Here is a 20,466-nt window from a genome sequence, read left to right on the forward strand (position 1 = left end):
GATAGAGGATTGGTTGTCAAATAAGAGGCAGAGAGTGGGGGTCAATGGGTGCTATTCGGATTGGCGGTTGGTGACTAGTGGAGTGCCCCAGGGGTCAGTGCTGGGGCCTCAGTTATTTACCATTTATATAGATGATCTGGAGGAGGGAACCGAGTGTATGGTGTCGAAGTTTGCTGATGACACCAAGATTGGTGGAACGGCAAATTGCGCGGAGGGTGTGGAGAGTCTACAGAAGGATCTAGATAGGCTGGGCGAATGGGCCAGGAACTGGCAAATGGAATTTAATTTTGGCAAGTGCGAGGTGGTCCACTTTGGTAGGAATAATGGTAGGAAGGATTATTACTTACGTGGCGAAAAACTGCGGCAGGCGACGGTGCAGAGGGACCTCGGGGTCCTTGTGCATGAGTCGCAAAAACCCAGCCTGCAGGTGCAGCAAGTGGTCAGGAAGGCTAATGGGATGCTGGCCTTCATAGCGAGGGGGATTGAATATAAGAACATAAGAACATAAGAAATAGGAGCAGGAGTAGGCCATCCAGCCCTTCGAGCCTGCCCCGCCATTCAATAAGATCATGGCTGATCTGTCGCTGCTCAGTTCCACTTTCCCGCCCTCTCCCCATAACCCTTAATCCCCTCTCCTATCAAAAACCCATCAACCCGCGTCTTAAAAATATTTAGCGAGGCAGCCTCCACCACTTCAACGGGCAGAGAATTCCAGAGATTCACCACCCTTTGAGTGAAGAAGTTCCTCCTCAGTTCCGTTCTAAACCGCCCCCCTTTTATCTTGAGGCTGTGCCCCCTAGTCCTACTGTCTTTTTTGAGCGGGAAGAGTCTTTCCACCTCTATCCTATCCATCCCATTCATCATCTTATACGTCTCAATGAGATCTCCTCTCATTCTTCTAAACTCTAACGAGTACAAGCCCAGTTTATTCAGCCTCTCCTCATAGCTCAACCCCCTCAACTCCGGTATCAGCCTAGTAAACCTCCTCTGCACTCCCTCCAAGGCCAAAATATCTTTGTGCAGGTGCGGCGCCCAAAAATGCACACAGTACTCCAGTTGCGGCCTCACCAATGCCCTATACAGCTGCAGCAAGACCTCCCTACTTTTATATTCAATCCCCTTCGCTATGAAGGCCAGCATCCCATTCGCCTTCCTGACCACCTGCTGCACCTGTAAGCTGGGTTTTTGCGACCCATGCACAAGGACCCCGAGGTCCCTCTGCACCGTCGCCTGCTGCAGTTTTTCGCCTCGTAAGTAATAGTCCTTCCTACCATTTTTCCTACCAAAGTGGACCACCTCACACTTGCCAACATTAAATTCCATTTGCCATTTCCTGGCCCATTCGCCCAGCCTATCTAGATCCTTCTGCAGACTCTCCACACCCTCCGCACAATTTGCCGTTCCCCCAATCTTGGTGTCATCAGCAAATTTCGACACTCTACACTCGGTTCCCTCCTCCAGATCATCTATATAAATGGTAAAAAGCTGAGGCCCCAGCACCGACCCCGGGGCACTCCACTAGTCACCATCCGCCAATCCGAATAGCACCCGTTGACCCCCACTCTCTGCCTCCTATTTGACAACCAATCCTCTATCCACGCTAACACCCTACCCCCAACTCCATGTCCCTCGACCTTCTGCAATAACCTCTTGTGAGGCACTTTGTCAAACGCTTTCTGAAAATCTAGAAAGACCACATCCACCGGCTCTCCTCTATCCACCGCCCTAGACACATCCTCATAGAACTCCAGTAAATTTGTCAGACACGACTTCCCTTTAATGAAACCGTGCTGCGTCTGCTCTATCAAGCAGTTCCCTTCAAGATGCCTCGCAATTTCCTCCTTAATGACAGATTCTAACATTTTACCTACCACAGACGTTAAACTAACCGGCCTATAATTCCCCGCCTTTTGCCTGGCACCCTTCTTAAACAACGGCGTAACATTAGCCGTTTTCCAATCATCCGGCACTTCCCCGGAACCCAGCGACGTTTGGAAAATAACCACCAAGGCATCCACTATCACCTCCGCCATTTCTTTCAGAACCCTCGGATGCATTCCATCCGGTCCTGGGGACTTGTCCACAATCAGCCCCTCCAGTCTGTCGAGCACCGCCTTTCTAGTAACAGTAATGTCATTAAGACCCTCCAGTCCTACCACCTTTCTATCGCTAACACCCGGCAAATTATTCACGTCCTCCTCCGTGAAGACAGAAACAAAAAAGTTATTCAATACCTTAGCCATATCCCCATCCCCTACCATATAATATAAAAGTAGGGAGGTCTTGCTGCGGCTGTATAGGGCATTGGTGAGGCCGCAGCTGGGGTACTGTGTGCAGTTTTGGGTGCCGTACTTACGCAAGGATATTTTGGCCTTGGAGGGAGTGCACAGGAGGTTTACTCGGCTGATGCCGGAGTTGAAGGGGTTGAACTATGAGGAGAGGCTGAATAAACTAGGCTTGTACTCGTTAGAGTTGAGAAGAATGAGGGGAGATCTCATTGAGACATATAAGACGATGAATGGGATGGATAGGATAGAGGTGGAGAGACTCTTCCCACTCAGAAAGGATAGTAGGACTAGGGGGCACAGCCTCAAGATAAAGGGGGGGCGGTTTAGAACGGAGTTGAGGAAGAACTTCTGCACTCAAAGGGTGGTGAATCTCTGGAATTCTCTGCCCGTTGAAGTGGTGGAGGCTACCTCGCTAAATATTTTTAAGACGCGGGTTGATGGGTTTTTGAGAAGAGAGGGGATTAAGGGTTATGGGGAGAGGGCGGGAATGTGGAACTGAGCCGCGACAGATCAGCCATGATCTTATTGAATGGCGGGGCAGGCTTGAAGGGCTAGGTGGCCTACTCCTGCTCCTATTTCTTATGTTCTTATGTTCTTAAGAACAAAATAAAAGTATATACCCATTAGGATGCAAGTTACCAAAGTGAAACAACATTGGAGAAAATATGCTGCTCACCTCACCTGCTGTTATATCTGGAAAGTGATTTTTATCAGAAATAAGTTAACATTTGAAATTGTGATAAAGCGCAAATTGAACATTGCTTATCCTATAAGCAACAATTGTGCCACATGATAATGGAAGTTAATACCTTCTGTCAGTAAAGGACCTACACTCCATCAGTTCACTAATTGCCTGAGAGAACGTAAGATTACAGTCCTGTTCCTGGAGGTAAAATATCCAATGCCTTGGTCAGGTGATCCCAGCATTTGACAGCAGTCACAGGGAATGCCAGCTGACAATTTCTCCTCAAATTTATGGACAGAAAATTAGGGGTGACGGGCCTGTGATTTCCAACTCCAAGTGCTGTTCCAGTCTGGTACTGCTCGATGAGGAAGTCAGCCCTAAAGTGCTCTAATGGTAAGTAGAAATGGCTATAGCCACCATTTCACACTGATCATACTCAGGCTGTCAATTCAGTCCATTCATGCAAGCCAGTGAAGCACTTGTAACAAAAGTGGCCCAGACTCGACAACATGAAAGTTCCATACTAGAATGGAATGTTCACAATTGCAATTTTACAGTTGCGCACGCAAACTGTGCACAATACGGATTAGTCTTCAGTCCCAAAATCTGTCCCTGTGTAAAAGGGAAGAGTTATGAGATTGCAAACCGTACTGCAGGAACAGTAATTCTGCATTTTAATAAGGTTTTCACTGCAGTTCCTCACTTATCAGAAACAAAATTTTACAAGAATGTGTCAGAGTCAAAGGAGACAAAATGTAATGTATACTTAAGCAGCTCTGCATTTTCCTATACAAAAAAATTACATCTTCCATTATCACCAACTTTCTATCTGTGCAAGAGTTCTATATTTGTCTAATTGAAGTGCTATTATATTGATGAAGTGTGAGTCTTACAAAATCAATAGCATACCAATGAAATGATATGCAGAAACATTTTAGAAAGTTTCTGCCGCAACTATCAACAGCTGGAGGATACTTTTATCACATTTCAAACAGGGTGTTTAGCAACAAAGTAGGTGAAGGAGAAGACAAGAAACAAACAAACCATTCATGTCAACTAATCACAGGAGATCCCAATATTGCTGAAATTGAAAATTGAGGTAATTTAGCTTTGCTGATTCTTAGAGGAACCAAAGCCCAATTCCTTCCAACTTTTGATTAGTATTTGAATGAACGTTCAGAAGACTCTATAGTGAAACAGGTTTCAATGATCCACCCAAAGGAATCAGCTTAATACCCTAATCTCATTCCAATCTTTCTTATTGGGCAGCACGGTGCCACAGTGGTTAAAAGGAAGCACCAGGGACCTGTGTTTGAGTCCTGGCTTGGATCACTGTCTGTGTGGAGTTTGCATATTCTCCCCATGTCTGTGGATTTCCTCCGGGTGCTCCCAAAGATGTGAGGGTTAGGTGGATTGGCCATGCTGAATTGACCCTTAGCGTCAAGGGAACTAGATAGAGTGGGGGTTGCAGGGATGGGGCCTGGGTGGGATTGTGGTCGGTGCAGACTCGTTGGGCCAAATGGCTTCCTTTTGCACTGTAGGATTCTATGATTATACCTTCTTAAAGTGATTTACCAGGTTTGCTCCAGTTAAAAGGCTTCATTTTAAGGTATTTCTGCCTAATGTAACTAATTGTGCTATGCTTTAAGGTAACTTAAGCTAATTTGGGCACATTTTAAAACTCAGCTTAGAAGTCAGAGTTCAGCTTAGAAAACTGGTTATAGTTGAAAGTGTGATGTTAAGCATAAATGATCCTTCGCATAAACAGGCTTTCTATCGCTTCTCGGCCCTTTGGCTAAGATTAAGTATAGTTTCGACATGCTGTGCTTGGTTGAAGTCATTAAGTTACATTTTAGCTTCATTTGAAGCAATTTTTAAAACAGCATCTCGGCCTTTTGGCTAAGATGCAAGTGAGAGGAGGAGCTATGCCTACTCCAATCAGCTTGGATCATGTAGATCAAGCCCAAAAAAAAAGTGACAGCCCTGTCTTAGCTTGGATCAGGAATGTCTCAACTTGTTGGACTTGATTTGATTGAATTGGAATAAAAACAAAAACGAAATAAATAAACAGGCTTTCTCATAAAGTAAACAGCAGTGTTTCATGGTCACAGATGCCAATTGTTTATGCAGCTAGAGACTGTTTGTATGCAGCTCTTTAAAACATAAGATAAAAAAATTATAACATTCTGTATAGCTAGGTTTGCAGTCCAGTTCTGTTCAGTTGCTGTTTGAATGCTGTATCAGTAAAATTAATCTATTTCCCTTTATGTAAAATGCTAATTATAAAGGATGCTTAATAAAGAAGTTGTCACTCATGTTTATTCTGAAGAAAATAGACCCTATACCAGAGATCCTTGAAATCTTATGTTATTGCAGGAGTTTTTTTTAATAAACATCTCCCATTATCAAACAAAGACTTCACTCACTTCCCCATCCGATGTCAGTGCCATGGAATGATGAGATCCACAGGCCACCTCGGTTACTTTCTTGTGGAGCAGGTTGGTTGATACCTGACAAGGAGATAATCCTTGAGTAGTTGTCCCATTGCCAAGCTGACTGTAACCATTATTCCCCCAAGCATAAACTTCTCCATCTGCAAACCAACAATAAGCTTTTTTAAAAGATTTAGTAACACAGAAATGTTTTATAATTTGTGCAATTTATTCCTGGATAAAGAAAGCAATTGTCCTTGTCGTTTCACTCAATACTCCAATGAATACAATAATGACCGTTAACAATATTTTTTTTTAAACATTTAAATCTGCACAAATTACAGCCTGTTGGTTCCAAATACCATCATTCTTTTTGAAGCAGCAATTTCTATTTTCTTCTTTAAATCTCCTTTCCCATAAGCTGTTGAAGGAACCAAATCACAAGAGTGCAGTTCTCTATGCACTGGCCACCCTCATGTGTAAAAAGTGGGCAGTGTTCATTTGAGCCACAGCAGATAGAGTTTGCAGACTCTTTAACTGTTGTACATGCTGCTTTGAAGCTTGACATAATCCCAAATGGCATCCAAGTAATCACATTGCTAGCAAGGGTCCTGGTATTGGACTAAAATTGCGTTTTTCTTCCTGAATCCAGAGACTTTGTGACAAATTACAGCATCCAACTGCCACCAGTAGAAATTGGCTAAATACTAGACCAGTGGTCTCCAAACTATGGCTTGCAGGCCACATCTGGCCCGCAGCAACTTGAAATATTTATAAATAATAAAATTAATTATTTCCCTTCATTTTTTTCCCCCAATCACGCGGTCTGACAGTTGATACACGCAGTTCCTGTCCGCCGTGCTCCTTCTCATATGACTAGGGTGGTGTCGGCTTGGCGAACCCTCATTTTCAATCAGATATACCCTTCAGTTATGGAAGGAAAAAAGAAAAGTGGACAGTGAGTACCACCTGTTTAATGAAGAATGGAGCGTAAAGAACTTCTATGTACAAGCAGGTGATAAAGCCTTGTGTGTTATATGCAATGAAACTGTTGCAGTTTTGAAGGAGTACAATGTATGTCGGCACTATGAGACCAAACACGAACTAAGTTATTCCCAATTCACAGGAACACAGCGTTCGGAAAAATCTGAATCAATGCAATCTGAATCAATTGCTTTCCCAACAAGCTTTTTATTACGCAGAGGAGAATTGAAAATGAAGCTTTAACCAGGGCCAGTTACAAACCAGCTTATGCGTTGGCTAAAAGAGGAAAGCCATTCACCAACGGAGATCTCATCAAAGAGTGTATGATGGAAGCAGTGGGAGAGTTATGCGCAGAGAAAGCAAATCTGTTCAAAATTGTCAGTCTTGCACCAACTACTATTGCTCATAGAATTGAGGTTATAGGAAGCAATATATTTCATCAAATTGCAGACAAAGTAAGAAATTTTCAGTTGTATTCATCAAGTACGAGAGAATCGACTGATGTGTGTGACACATCACAATTCCTAGTATTCATCCATGGCGTCGACAGTGAATTTATTGACACACAAGAATTAGCATCACTGCATAGCAATGCACAGCACAGTAACTGGAAAAGACATCTTCAAAGAATTGCAAAAAACTGTGTTAGAATATAACCCGGAGTGGAATAAACTGCAAAGCGTGACACTTGATAGAGGAAAGAATATGTCTGGGATGAAGAAAGGTTTGGTTGGACAAATCACAAAAGCTTGCGAGGCTGGTGGATTCTCAAAGCTCATGTTTCTGCATTACATTATCCATCAACAAGCATTGTGGATATAGCTTGCATTCTGAAATCTGTTGTTTCAATCAATTTCATTCGATCTCATGGGCTTAATCATCACTAGTTTTGTGATTTTCTGAAAGAAATTGATTCTGAGTTTGTTGACTTGCCTTATTATACAGCAATTCGATGTTGCAGAAAGATTCTATCACGGTTCTTTCAGCTCAGAGAGGAAATTGATTCATTTCTCACAGAGAAGAAATGGCCCAAACCACTTTTATCAAACACTGACTGGCTTTGGGATTTGGCATTTTTTGCAAACGTGACAGGCCATATGAATCAATTGAATCTGAAGTTGCAAGGTGAAACAAATTTGATTTGTGACTTATTCGCGCACGTCAAGGCATTCAGGGCAAAACTGATGCTATTTCAAGGACAGGTGAAAGTTCATAACTTGATTCATTTTCCACATTGTGAAAAATTTCATGAAGAAAGTGAAACAGAATTTCTTTATCCTTTTGCAACAGAAATCATTAAGGATTTGCAAAAACAATTTCAGGAACGATTTTCTGATCTTGATGGAAACACAGATGAAATAAAGCTATTTCAAAATCCATTTGACTGCAATGTTGAAACACTCCCAAGTCAGTTTCAAATGGAAATTATTGATCGCCAATCAGACGGCATGTTGAAAGACAAGTATAAAGAAGGAAATTTGTTCCAATTTTATAAATCTTTGCAGCCTGAGCTGTTTCCAAACTTGAAGCGATTTGCTTGTGGATTTGTATCAGTTTTTGGTACAATGTACCTGTGTGAAAAAACATTTTCAAAAATGAAGTACGTCAAGTCCAAATATCGAGCAAATTTATCTGACGAGCATTTGAAGTCCATTCTAATAATTAGCTCTTCAAGCTTGAAACCTCAGTTCAGCAATACTTTGAAATTAAAAAAGCAATTCCATCATTCCCCTTAATCTTGTGCAAAACTTCATGATTTGTTGGTTATGATTGAAAACTCCAATTGTCAGAATTGTGTAGAAAGGTGCAGACTGAATTTATTTTTGTTCAACCTTTATTAATGGTTCAAGTTTACTCTGAATTTCTATGCTTTGTTTTACTGAAGTTCTTTCTTGGGGTGTGTTTATTTTTCTTATTGTGCCACAAAATTGGGCAAATTCTCATTTCAGGTAAATATTTATAAAATTTCAGTAAATAAAATTAATTAAAAAATGAATAGCCTGTTTTTCTCATCTGCAGTTAAGTAATTGATTATTTTGTCAGAGCATTTGCTAATGTTTGACATTTTTACTCATTATATATCATTTCTCAGTATATGTAAGGCATTGTTTCTTTGTAATTGTCACATTTCTCTTTTGATCTGAATCATATCATGCTGATTACAAAAAAGATCCAAATGAAACTTATTCAGTCGTTTAAATTTTATTCAGTCATTTACAAAACTAATATTTTTCTTTGGCCCACAAAAATGTGTAAAATATACGATGTGGCCCTCGTACTGAAAAGTTTGAAGACTGCTGTACTAGACCATTACATGTACAATAAGAATCCAATCAAGGCTTTCTTACAGAGTAGTCTGGCCACATGAAACTTGCATTAATTTCTTAAACTGAACATACTGACTGTCCAAATATTTCTGGTCTGAATGCACAAAATACTGTAATATTAACTTAAAACCTTATTTTGTGTCAGAATTATACAAGTTCCAACTTGGAAGTTGAACGACAAAACAAATAGGCAAGATTGATCAGCAAATATAGCAAAATGATTAGAGATATATTCACTGGTCATATCATCAACTGTTTTATAATTTGATTTTACTTAACACCAAAGCAAACACTGATGTTCTAAAACTAAACTTATACGTTTATGATTTATTGATTAATGTACGTAACTAATTTCCTGGTTGGCAGAAGTTCAGATTTAACAAGTCCTTTGATTATTTGCAATTCTGCTCAAATTACTTACGTTAATTCATGTAGATTATGTACTTAAAAGGCCAAGATTTAAAAAGTCCACTCGCTATGCACAATATTGCTTGAATTATAATGGACAGGCTTACAGATTCCATCCAGCTAGAGACAGTATTTCGCACCAAGTATTATTGTTAGGAAGTGCAATAACAGTTGGAACTTTAAATATTAATTTAGATGACATAACAGAGCCGAAGATTAACAAAGATTTATTGAAGCTGCAATTGCTCAAGTTCCAGTTATTAATTCTATGATGAACGAGCTGCAGTTACTTCCTTGAAACCAAATCAAAATGCTGAAACTCTAGGAATTTTCAAACTACCCCCACCCCACCTTTCCATATATTATACAGACATACAAACTCAGGGTAGCTTCACTTTAAACTGAAGCATATAGAGAGAGAATTTGTTAAAATACTGGAGCTGAGGAACATCAGTAAAAGCTATTTTGTTTATTATAACTTGTTACCTGAAGTAGTAAGCACCACATGAGGTCCACTCCCGTAACTTAGATGAATTATCTTCTTACCACACAAGATGTCTATTTTCTTGGGCTCAATTGTGCTTTGGATATCCCCAGTTCCTAAGCAGCCACTACAGTTAGTGCCAAAGGCAAACACCTGTTGCAGAAACAAGCACTGAAGTCAAATCTCATTTTGTTATTAGTGTTGTAATGTTTAACAATTTAACTTGCTCCTCCATTACAGAATGAGCATTTCATTTTTCAATGTCAAAGAACGATATCCTGCAGAATTTGTATGCTACTTTCATTTTAATTTACCCTCCATAGAACCAACCACAGAATCCCTGTAGTGCAAAAGGCAGTCTTCAACCCATCAAGTCTGCACTGACTCTCTGAAAAAGCATCTTACCCAGGCCTTCCCTGTAAATCCACACATTTACCATGGCTAATCCACCTAACCTACACATCTTTGGTGGAAGGAAACCCACGTAGGACGTGAAAACTCCACACAAAGAGCTCCACCAACACTGGAATCAAACCCAGGTCCCTGGCTCAGTGAAGCAGCAGTATTGTTAACCATAGTACCACTCTTGGTTAACATTGTTAAGATACAGAATCGCTAAATTCCCTTCCATTGTGAACAACATAGAAATTTCCAAGAACAAACTGGCACTATTTGACACTATGAATGTCAACTGTTTGGCAACAAACGTCAGTAGCCTGGCCTGGTTTCTAGACCACACATTACACCCATAACTTATAGTATCACTTACAGCACCTGATACTAAAGGAAATTGGAGAACCTGTATCACTAAAACAGAAAGCGAAAGTGTCAGAGTCTGTGATAAAAAAATTTGTTTAAAGTTGGAAACACCCAGCAGGGTCAGGCAGCATCAGTGGAGATAAATGAGGTTTAATATTTCAAGGTTGATGACTCTCATCAGAACCAGTTCAGCGTGACTACAAGCTCACCGCCAGCCAATCATAGAGTAGCACATAAATGGTTGATGACTTTAAAGGCAATTGCAGTTTATCTAGTTCAATATGAAAGCAGATTTCTTACTTTATAAATAACTTATATTCTATTACAAAAGGAACATGTGATTCAATTTTGTGTTTAATAACTAAGATTCAGGAAGCATAACTTGACATTACCTCATCATCTTCTGTAACGTACAAAGATTCATTACCAGATGTGCCGAAGACGCAGGCTAGACGAATTGAATTGAGGTCTTGTGGTGGAAGCAAGGCAAATAATGGCCACTTCCCAACATCCACCATGACAAGATTCTTTCAGTACAACACAGAGTGACAACAAGACCTGGAATAAAACCAAAGTAACAGAAAAAACACCCAAAGTTGATCTCAGCTGTGCTCCTATTTCATTGCATCATGATACAATTACAAATGTGAACGGATAAAACCCTTGGATGCAGGAGAATGCAGCTTTTTAGGTGAAGTAAAAGACTAGTGAGAGCCTTTCTTACAGGTGGGAATACAGGATGTAAAAGGAGCATTCAAAGTTCCTTCCAGAAAGTAGATTTCTAGCAGCACCAGAAGAAATCTGAATGATTTCAACTTCCCTGCTTTAGATTTTTTTTTCTCTCTTCCTAAGCTATGCACCAAAGTATCAAGATAAAAAGATAAAGATCCAAAAAAAATCTCAATTTTAATTTAGGCTCTTCTTTGGTGTAGGTATAAATTGCTCATTTTCTGCAAAATAACATGAGCAAAAAAAACATCCTAAATTTATTATATATAGTCATGAAACCTCATCAATTTTTAAAATTTGTATTCACCTCTTTTAAAAATCTTGATTTATATAATACATTCACAAATATGATGGAAGTCCACAGATCCTATAGCCAAACATCCTCTACTCTCCTCCCAAATAACAGTTACAATGTAGAGGAATAACGGCCGACTGTTCTTTACTTCTGTTTAACTCCTGAATCATACCAGTTCCAGAACATTGCTGCAGGAGTTCCTCAGGATAGTATCCGAGGCTGGACCATCTTCAACTGCTTCAGCAATGAACTTCCTTTCAGCATAAGATCAGAAGTGGAAATGTTCACTGATGATTGCACAATGTTCAGCATCATTCGCAACTCCTCAGACACTGAAGCAGTCCTTGTCCAAATGCAGCAAGATCTGGACAATATCCAGTCCTGGGCTGATAGGTGGCAAGTAACATTTGTGACACACAAGTACCAGGCAATGACCATCGCCAACAAGTAGAGAGTGTGAAGAAATTATCTTCACTTGCACTGGTTTCTTCCCTGCTGCCATCAAATTTTTGAATGGATTACCTTGCATTAAGTTGATCTTTCTCTACACATAGCTATGACTGTAATGCTACATTTTGCGCTTCTCCTTTCCTTCCCTATGTATAGAATGCTTTGTCTGTATAACCCACAAGAAACAATACTTTTCACTGTATACTAATACATGTGACAAATAACATATCAAATCAAAAGATGAATGCAACTCCAACAATACTCAGGAAGTTTGACATCATCCAGGATAATGCAGCCTGCTTCATTGTTTGTGGACAGTGCCATTCTCACCTTCCTTCGCCAACACACAGTGGCAGCAGTAATGTACCATCTCTCAGATATACTGCAGGAATTCGCTGCTACTTAGACAGCAGCAAATCCATGACTGCTACCATCTAGATGGCAGACACATGGGCACACCACCACCTGGAAGCTCCCCTTCAACATACTTAACACCCTGACTTGGAAATACACCACCGTACTTTCACTGTTGCTGGGTCAAAATCCTAGAACCCTCTCTCTACAACACCACTGGTGCGCCAAGCCACAAACTACAGTGGTTCGAGAAGGAATCTCACCATCACCTTCTCCAGGTGGACAACAAATGCTGTCTAGCCAGTGATGCCCACTGAGTTCAAGGGCAATGAGGGATGTGCAACACATCCTATGAAAGAATAAATTAAAAGATGCAAACCTTGCAACTCTCACTACCATCCTGCCCCATCTGTTCAAAGATCTGTGAGTCAAAAATTACTTGTAAGAAGATCCACGGCAGAATCTTGTGACTCTGAGTAAAAGTGGCATCCTCTAAGGGAAAGCTGATGATAACAATGGCTGTCCAATAAGCATGAAATCATACCTGCCACCATTGTTTCGTGCAAATTGGAAGTAATATCCAAGCAAATCCCAAAACTTTGCATTTAATTATTTGCCCACATCATGGCTGTTTATTATTAATTATCCAGAAATTTAAAACAGTTTGGGAGAAAAGTTTCTTTTTGAATTGTGGGGAAGATAGGGGTGAGATAAATCTGCCAGGTGGTTAAATGATTATGAAGGATATAGTACTATTTATTAGAACAGCACTTTGGTAAACTTACATTTCTTAGCACCTGATCATGTGTGTATAAAGTCTGTAGTCAACGCAGTAAACATTCTGGAGAACACTGGGGGCTGCGTGATGGCTCCAAATGTCCTGTTAATACTTATTAATCTTTTAAAACGCAAAATATAAAAACAAAATATAAAAACATGCAAAATCCACCACCGAAACAGTGATCAACCACTTTTACTGACTGCATAAACAGAAAACCCATGCTCCAGAAAGTTCATTTATGAAAGCATACACCACACCCTTGTTGAATACATAGAGCAAAATACTTTTTAGATCAGAAGAAGTGCACTTCCTGCAATTACAAAACTTACAGTCAGGTAAAGTAAACAGATCAACTGCAGAAAGGCCCATCTGAGGCCCGCTCCCAATCACCGACTCGATTGGGTTTCCTGCGAGTCTTAATCGAGTGCCGGGTGAACCGAGTGCCTGGACCAATCAGCGTCTGACAGGCGGCCCCCGCGCGCCAGGTTTGGAATCCGGGCTCTAACGGCCGCTAGCTCGAGTCAGACAAGGTAGGCCGTTTACACCGGTTCCAGGTGGGATGAGCAGCAGCAGATTCAGGGGACACTGTACTCGACACCCACCACCCCCACTGGCACCTTTGTGGCAATCAGCAGCTGCAGGGCACCTGAGTTTTCACACATGTGCCATATTACCATATTATAAAGAGCTCAGAGAGTGGGTGCCATGTCCCATAGAGTACAAAAGAATCGGGAAAAGTCCCCGCTGCTGGTTGCAATACAGAAAACAATTCTATAAAATCGTGGACTGTTGTAAATACGGTTTACAAGTCTTGTTTTTTGAATGCATAATCCGTAACCTCTGAGGTCCGGGGCGTCGTAAATGGGGGGATGGAGGCGGGGGGGGCACCTTTTTATTCCAATCCATTCAAATCAAATCCAATTTTGAGACATTCCCGATCCAAGTTGACAAGACAGGCCTCTCACCTGCTGTCTTGGGCTTGATCTACACGGTCCATTGGAGTAGGAGTAGGCATAGCTTGTCCTCCAAGGCTTTAGGTAAGGATTGCCTCCACCATAAGGGGATGAACACTGTGGCAATGTGAGGGAGGAGGTGAACACTAAGGGGAGGGGATTAACACTTGGGATGTCAATTTTAAAGTTTATTAGTGTCGCGGGGATAAGGGAGGGGATGAAGACTGTCGTAGGGAAGGGGGTGAACATTGCCAAGGGGTGTGAAGGAGGGAATGGGAGATCATTGTCAACATAAGAAATAGGAGCAGGAGTAGGCCATCTAGCCCTTTGAGCCTGCCCCGCCATTCACTAAGATCATGGCTTATCTGAAGTGGATCAATTCCACTTTCTCCCCATAACCCTTAATTTCCTTGTCTATCAAAAACCTATCTACCCGTGACTTAAATATATTTAGCGAGGTAGCCTTCACCATTTCAACGGGCAGAGAATTCCAGAGATTCACCACCCTTTGAGTAAAGAAGTTCCTCCTCAACTCTGATTTAAACTGCTTCTCCCCCCCCCCCCTTATCTTGAGGCTGTGCCCTCTAGTCCTGCTATCCTTTCTAAGCGGGAAGAATCTCTCTACCTCTACCCTATCCATCCCCTTCATTATCTTATACATCTCTATAAGATCCCCCCTCATCCTTCTAAACTCCAATGAGAACAGACCCAGTCTATTTAGCCTCTCTTCATAGTCCAACCCCCTCATCTCTGGTATCAGCCTAGTGAACCTCCCCTGCACTCCCTCCAAGGCCAATATATCCTTCCGCAAGTGCGGCGATCAAAACTGCACACAGTACTCCAGCTAGGGCCTCACCAGTACCCTGTACAGTTCCAGCAAGACCTCCGTACTTTTATATTCTATCCCCCTCGCTATAAAGGCCAGCATCCCATTCGTCTTCTTGATCACCTGCTGCACCTGCAGACTGGGTTTTTGCGACATGTGCACAAGGACCCCCAGGTCCCTCTGCACCGTAGCATGCTGCAGCTTTTCGCCTTTTAAATAATAATCCCTCCTACTATTATTTCTGCTAAAGTGGATAACCTCACACTTGCTAACATTATACTCCATCTGCCAGGTCCTCACCCACTCACTCAGCCCATCCAGATCCCTCTGCAGACTTTCCACACCCTCCACGCAATTTGCTTTTCCACTCATCTTCGTGTCATCAGCAAATTTCGTCACCCTACACTCAGCCCCCTTCTCCAGATCATCTGTGTAAATGGTAAATAGTTGAGGCCCCAGCACCAATCCCTGTGGCACTCCACTAATCACCAACCGCCAATCAGAATAGCACCCATTGATACCAACTCTCTGCCTCCTATTAGACAGCCAATCCTCTATCCATGCTAACACCTTACCCCCAACTCCGTGCACCCTAACCTTCTGCAGCAACCTTTTATGAGGCACCTTATCAAACGCCTTTTGGAAATCTAAAAACACCACATCCACCGGTTCCCCTCTGTCTACCGCACTAGTCACATCCTCATAGAAATCCAATAAATTCGTCAAACATGACTTCCCCTTAACGATTCCGTGCTGCGTCTGCTCGATCAAACCATTCTTTTCTAGGTGCCTTGCTATTTCTTCTTTGATGATGGATTCTAGCATTTTTCCAACTACAGACGTTAAACTAACCGGCCTATAATTCCCTGCCTTTTGTCTGCTACCTTTTTTAAACGACAGCGTAACATTAGCCATTTTCCAATCTTCCAGCACTTCCCCGGAATCCAGCGAATTTTGGTAAATAATTACTAAGGCATCCACTATCACCTCTGCCATTTCTTTCAGAACCCTGGGATGCATTCCATCCGGTCCTGGGGACTTGTCCGCCTTCAGTCCCATTAGTCTATCAAGCACTACCTCTCTAGTGACAGTAATTGCAGTCAGGCCCTCAACTCCTACCATCCTTCTATCTTTAATATCGGGCAAACTATTTGTGTCGTCCTCCGTGAAGACCGAGGCAAAAAACTTATTTAAAGCCTCAGCCATTTCCTCATCTCCCACCACTAAATCCCCCCTCTCATCCTCTAAGGGTCCAACATTCTGGGAGGGGGTAAAGTCTGTCAGGGGTGAGAATGGTTGAACATCATCAATGGGTGCACATTTGGGGTGAGAGAGGGGATAAACACTCAAGGCGTGAGGGAAGAGTGTGACTGGGGTGAGCAGGGGAGAACACACATGAGAAAGGAGGCGAATACTTCCAGGTGTAAGAGTGGGAGTGAATACTGTCATAGATGAACACTCAGCGCCTGAGAGAGGAAGTGAACACTGTTGCAGGTGAACATTATCACAGTGGTTAGCACTGCTGCCTCAAAGCACCAGGGACCCAGGTTCAATTCCAGCCTCGGGCCATTGTCTGTGTGGAGTTTGCACATTCTCCCAATGTCTGTGTGGGTTTCTTCTGGGTGCTCCAGTGTCCTCCCACAGTCCAACGATGTACAGGCTAGGTTGATTGGCCATGCTAATTTGACTCTAGTGTCAGGGGAATTAGCAGGGTGAATATGTGGGGTTACAGGAATAGGGCCTGGGTGGGATTGTGGTTGGTGCAGACTTGATGAGCCAAATGGCTTCCTCCTGCACTGTAGGGATTCTATGATCAGGATCAAGAGGGGGGTGAACATCATCGGGATGTTAGACGGAATGGGTGAACATTCTAGAGTGAGGGAGAGGGTCAACACTTGAGATGAGAGCGGGAGGGAGTAAACACTGTCAGGTTAGGGAGGCAGTGAACACTCAGGCAGTGAGGAAGGGGTAAGGGAAGGAAGGGATGAGGTGAGAGGGAGGGGGTGAACACTCAAGGGGTGTGAGGGAGGGTATAAATGGAGTGTGAGGAAAGAAGCGCACACTGTCGGGTGAAAACACTTGGGGAGATGAGGGAGGAGGTAAATGTTCAGGAGATCATAGAATTGCCACTGTGCAGAAAGAGGCCATTTGGCCCATTGAGCCTGCACCAACAACAATCCCACTCAGGCCCCATCTCTTCCTATTTATCCAGCTAGTCTCCCTAACTAGGGGGCAATTTAGCATGGCCAATCAGGAGTGAGAGGGGTTGTGGGGTGAAAGCTCCATCTCCCAATTCCATCCAACAAGATGGAGGGAATAAACACAGGGTGAGAGAGGGGGTATAAACTTTCAGATGGTGAGGGGATTGAATAATAGTCCATAAACTATTGGTCCATATACTTGTAGTTTATGATCAGTTCTTACTTGAAACCCACTTCCAAACAAATGTAAGATAGCCCACATGATTGAGAACACTACTTTCTCTGTTTGCGATAATGGAGCTCTACATGTGTTAATGATCTGCTTGCCATCACAATGACTGACTGGTTTCATGCCTTGTCTTTCTGCATAAGAACTGCCTTTAAGTCAACCAGGCTCCCATCCATGAAAGCTGGGCGGTCTTCTCAGTCAAAAAAGGCAGTTATACCAACTGGCTGACAAACCAGTGTTGACCTTGTTCATGTAATGTGGGCCATTCATACTTGCTGGTGTCTTTTGTCAGATCACCAATGGGAGCAGGTCATGCTGTTAGGTGGGGAATAATGTGATTACAGTATCTGATGAGCCCTAGCAGACTCCAGATTTCTCTGTAGTGTTTGCAATGGTTTCAACATAACTGAAGAATTTGATTCTGCTTTCATTGAGCAAGCGCTTACCTTCATTCAAGATGAGGTTACATTCTTTAAAACATTATAGTCACACATGTAGGCATATCTTGAGTTCACTTTCAGTGTGACCATAGATGAGAATGTCACCTCTAAGTTTCAGCGTGTTTTCATGTCCTTGAAGTGCAAACTGAATTATGTGCTAAAATACCCCAGCTGCTGAGTTGACTCCAAAGCTGAGCCTCCTATCTTGGAAAAGTCTGATGTGACTGGAGAATTCTATAAAACATCCCAATTTGATTTCATGAACCTGGTGAACGGTTGGTGGCAAAAGGTGTCCCATTGTCAGACACCAGCACCTCTGGGATCCCATGTGTCAAAAAGGAGGTGTGAAAAAGTTCCATCAATATCTTTATGGGTAGAAGTTTGTGAGTGTCACTGATCACAAGCCTCTATTGCGGCTACTAAGAGAAGACAAAGCTGTGCCACCGATAGCAATGGCCCATATCCAGCGATGGATGTTATTATTGGCCACCTACAACTATCAGTTGGTGTACGGGCCGGGGGGGGGCGCATGGCAAACGCAAATGACTTGAGTAGGCTACCTTTAGCAGGCACCCCACTGTTGGTACTACATGTTCTCCATTGTTCACTGGCAGATCGAGCAGGCCCATGATACCCCAAAAGATAAATTGGTTGTGGAATATTTCTACAAATTTCATCCAGCTGCAATTGTAAATAAGTATGCCTCTTATTTTGAGAATAAGAGTTCCCCACCAGCATATAAATCTTCGATCTGGGGAATTGGATATTTGTCCAGCTGTGAATAATGCTTTATTGTTGTTTAAATTTCCTGCAAAGATGGATTGAATTATTTGGCTTCAAAATAAACATGTCCAGTACTGCCCAGTCTGCGAACTGAATAGGTTTTATGATACCTTCTCGTTCCAGTCTTCTAATTTCTGTTTCCATATTTTCACTTAAAGCAATGGTACTTGGCAGACTTTCCAAAACCTTTGTACCACATCCTGGACAGCACGCAAGATCACTCCTTTTATGATTCCTAGCACTTCTTGGAAAACTTCCAGGTATTGGAGCAGGACTTAACTCAATCATTTTCTAACTGGAAAATATTTACCCAATCCAGATGGGTTTCTCTCTACCAGCTTCACTCCATTAGGCTCAGGCTTGAGCTCTCCACTATCATTCATGATAACTGAACCAGTTGCCTTTCATAGGAGACAGGAACAAGGGTTGTACCCACAATTCTCAGAGGTTCCCCTGTATAAGTTCTCAGTCTTAGTTAAAGTTAAGGATTAGAGTCCAGAGTGAATTTCACCACTGATTCTCCAATATGGCCACAGTTGTATCGACCTGCATTAATACTGGATGTCCATTCAATCTTACGGAGCTCTTAAGCTATGCAGTTTAATTGCTTTGCTGTTTACATTGCTATGGACATTGCTATGCAGTTTAATTGGATATTGGATATAGGCGGACCTTCCAGGGTGTATACTCTTCTGGACACCAATCTATGTGTCGCTTTCCTAAATCTAAGTCTAGAAGGCTTACTTTGTTGCTCTGATTCTGCATACCAGCAACAATTACAATACTTTGCGGCAGAATTCAACAGGGACTGTTGATTGTATTGTGGACAGAGAAAGAATGGCTACAACAATGACTTAACAACAATAATGGCAATACTGGCTTTAAAATGGCTACTTTGGCTGAGAGTGAAGTATGCTGGGAATTTTGGTCAACTTATAGATTAAAACCAGACGCAGGTGATAAAGAGGCTCTGGTCTGGGAGCTGTGATTTGAAGCTTTCTGTGTTGGTCAGATCAAGGAAGTTGTTTACATTAACTGAGACATTGTAGCTCCGATTTATGGCTGCTATGTATGGGACATGTGAAATAAACCAAGCATCATGGCTTCATTCAAAAGTAATTTCACTGGATATTCGAGCCAAGTGATCGATTTCTGGTTACACAATTGGCTGGGTGACACAGAATCTTCCAGAAACTAGTGGAGAATTGTGGATAAAAGACATGTGAGTTCTTTGTTTGGCAGCGATAACTCGGAAGAGACCAACCATCACAAAAAAGCTTGTACCCTGAAGAACATTTCAGAGGGAAGAAAATTGATTCTACAGTGGGAGTATTTCTTGGCCAAGGTTTCCCTAACTCGGTAGTATCTATTTTCAGTTAAATAGTTAAAATTGATATTCAGTTAGAGTTAAAGTGCAGTTGAAAGTTGATGTTCAGTTGCAGCGAAAGTTAAGTAAAGAGATAATGAGTTGCAACTGTTCATGTCTGAGTTGGTGCTAGATAAAGTTGGTGTTAAATAAAGAAATAACTGAAGTAACTGAATCCTTGTTTGTCTCATTAAACTGGAATGTTTGAAAGGTGTTTAAATTAAAGCTGTATTACAGTAAGTCAAAGTTTGGCTTTGCTTTGTGCTTGTACTGTACGCAGATCTGGGTTTATGTGTGTCCAGATACTTCCTGAGGGAGGCTATGTAATTGCCTGTGCTCAAGTGGTGGTCCCGAACTCAGTTGAACTGACAAGGGTGTCCACTCAGATTGGAATACCTTGTAACTCATATACTCCACTCGCAGCATTTTCCAATGCTAAGACCAGCTGTTGCAGCTGTTTAAAGTCCAGTTGGGCTTCAGCCAACAGGTGTTTATCTTGCATACCAAATGGTCTCTAAGCATCTTATTAAGCATCAACCCAAATTCACATGCTTCAGCCAGTCATCTCAACCTTGTTAGGAAACTCGTAACAGATTTCCCATCTCCTGGAGTGCCAAGTTAAGCCTATACCTTCTCAGGATCAGAAGTGGATTAGGATCATAATATTCCCTCACTAGGTACTTCAATACCTA

The 20,466-nt window shown here is 42.0% G+C and overlaps 1 protein-coding gene across 2 annotated transcripts in view; it reads right to left on the reverse strand.

Moving 5' to 3' along the window:
* LOC145353446 (RCC1 and BTB domain-containing protein 2-like) overlaps window positions 1-13,396 on the reverse strand; it is a 63,087-nt gene extending 49,691 nt beyond the window's left edge. The window contains exons 1-4 of one of the 2 annotated variants that reach the window (XM_080204225.1): window positions 13,306-13,396; window positions 10,760-10,925; window positions 9,611-9,761; window positions 5,400-5,566 (exon numbers count right to left, since the gene is read on the reverse strand). In XM_080204225.1, coding sequence (XP_080060351.1) covers window positions 5,400-5,566; window positions 9,611-9,761; window positions 10,760-10,885 — 444 coding nt within the window. In that variant the 5' untranslated portion in view covers window positions 10,886-10,925; window positions 13,306-13,396. Of the gene's footprint in view, window positions 1-5,399; window positions 5,567-9,610; window positions 9,762-10,759; window positions 10,926-12,980; window positions 13,253-13,305 lie in introns of those variants that run through there. The other variant, XM_080204226.1, reaches the window with a different exon arrangement.
* Between the last annotated feature and the right edge of the window lie 7,070 nt (window positions 13,397-20,466).

The sequence above is a fragment of the Carcharhinus amblyrhynchos genome, chromosome 15 (genome assembly GCF_965287045.1).
Source record: "Carcharhinus amblyrhynchos chromosome 15, sCarAmb.v2.hapA, whole genome shotgun sequence".
NCBI lineage: Eukaryota > Metazoa > Chordata > Chondrichthyes > Carcharhiniformes > Carcharhinidae > Carcharhinus > Carcharhinus amblyrhynchos.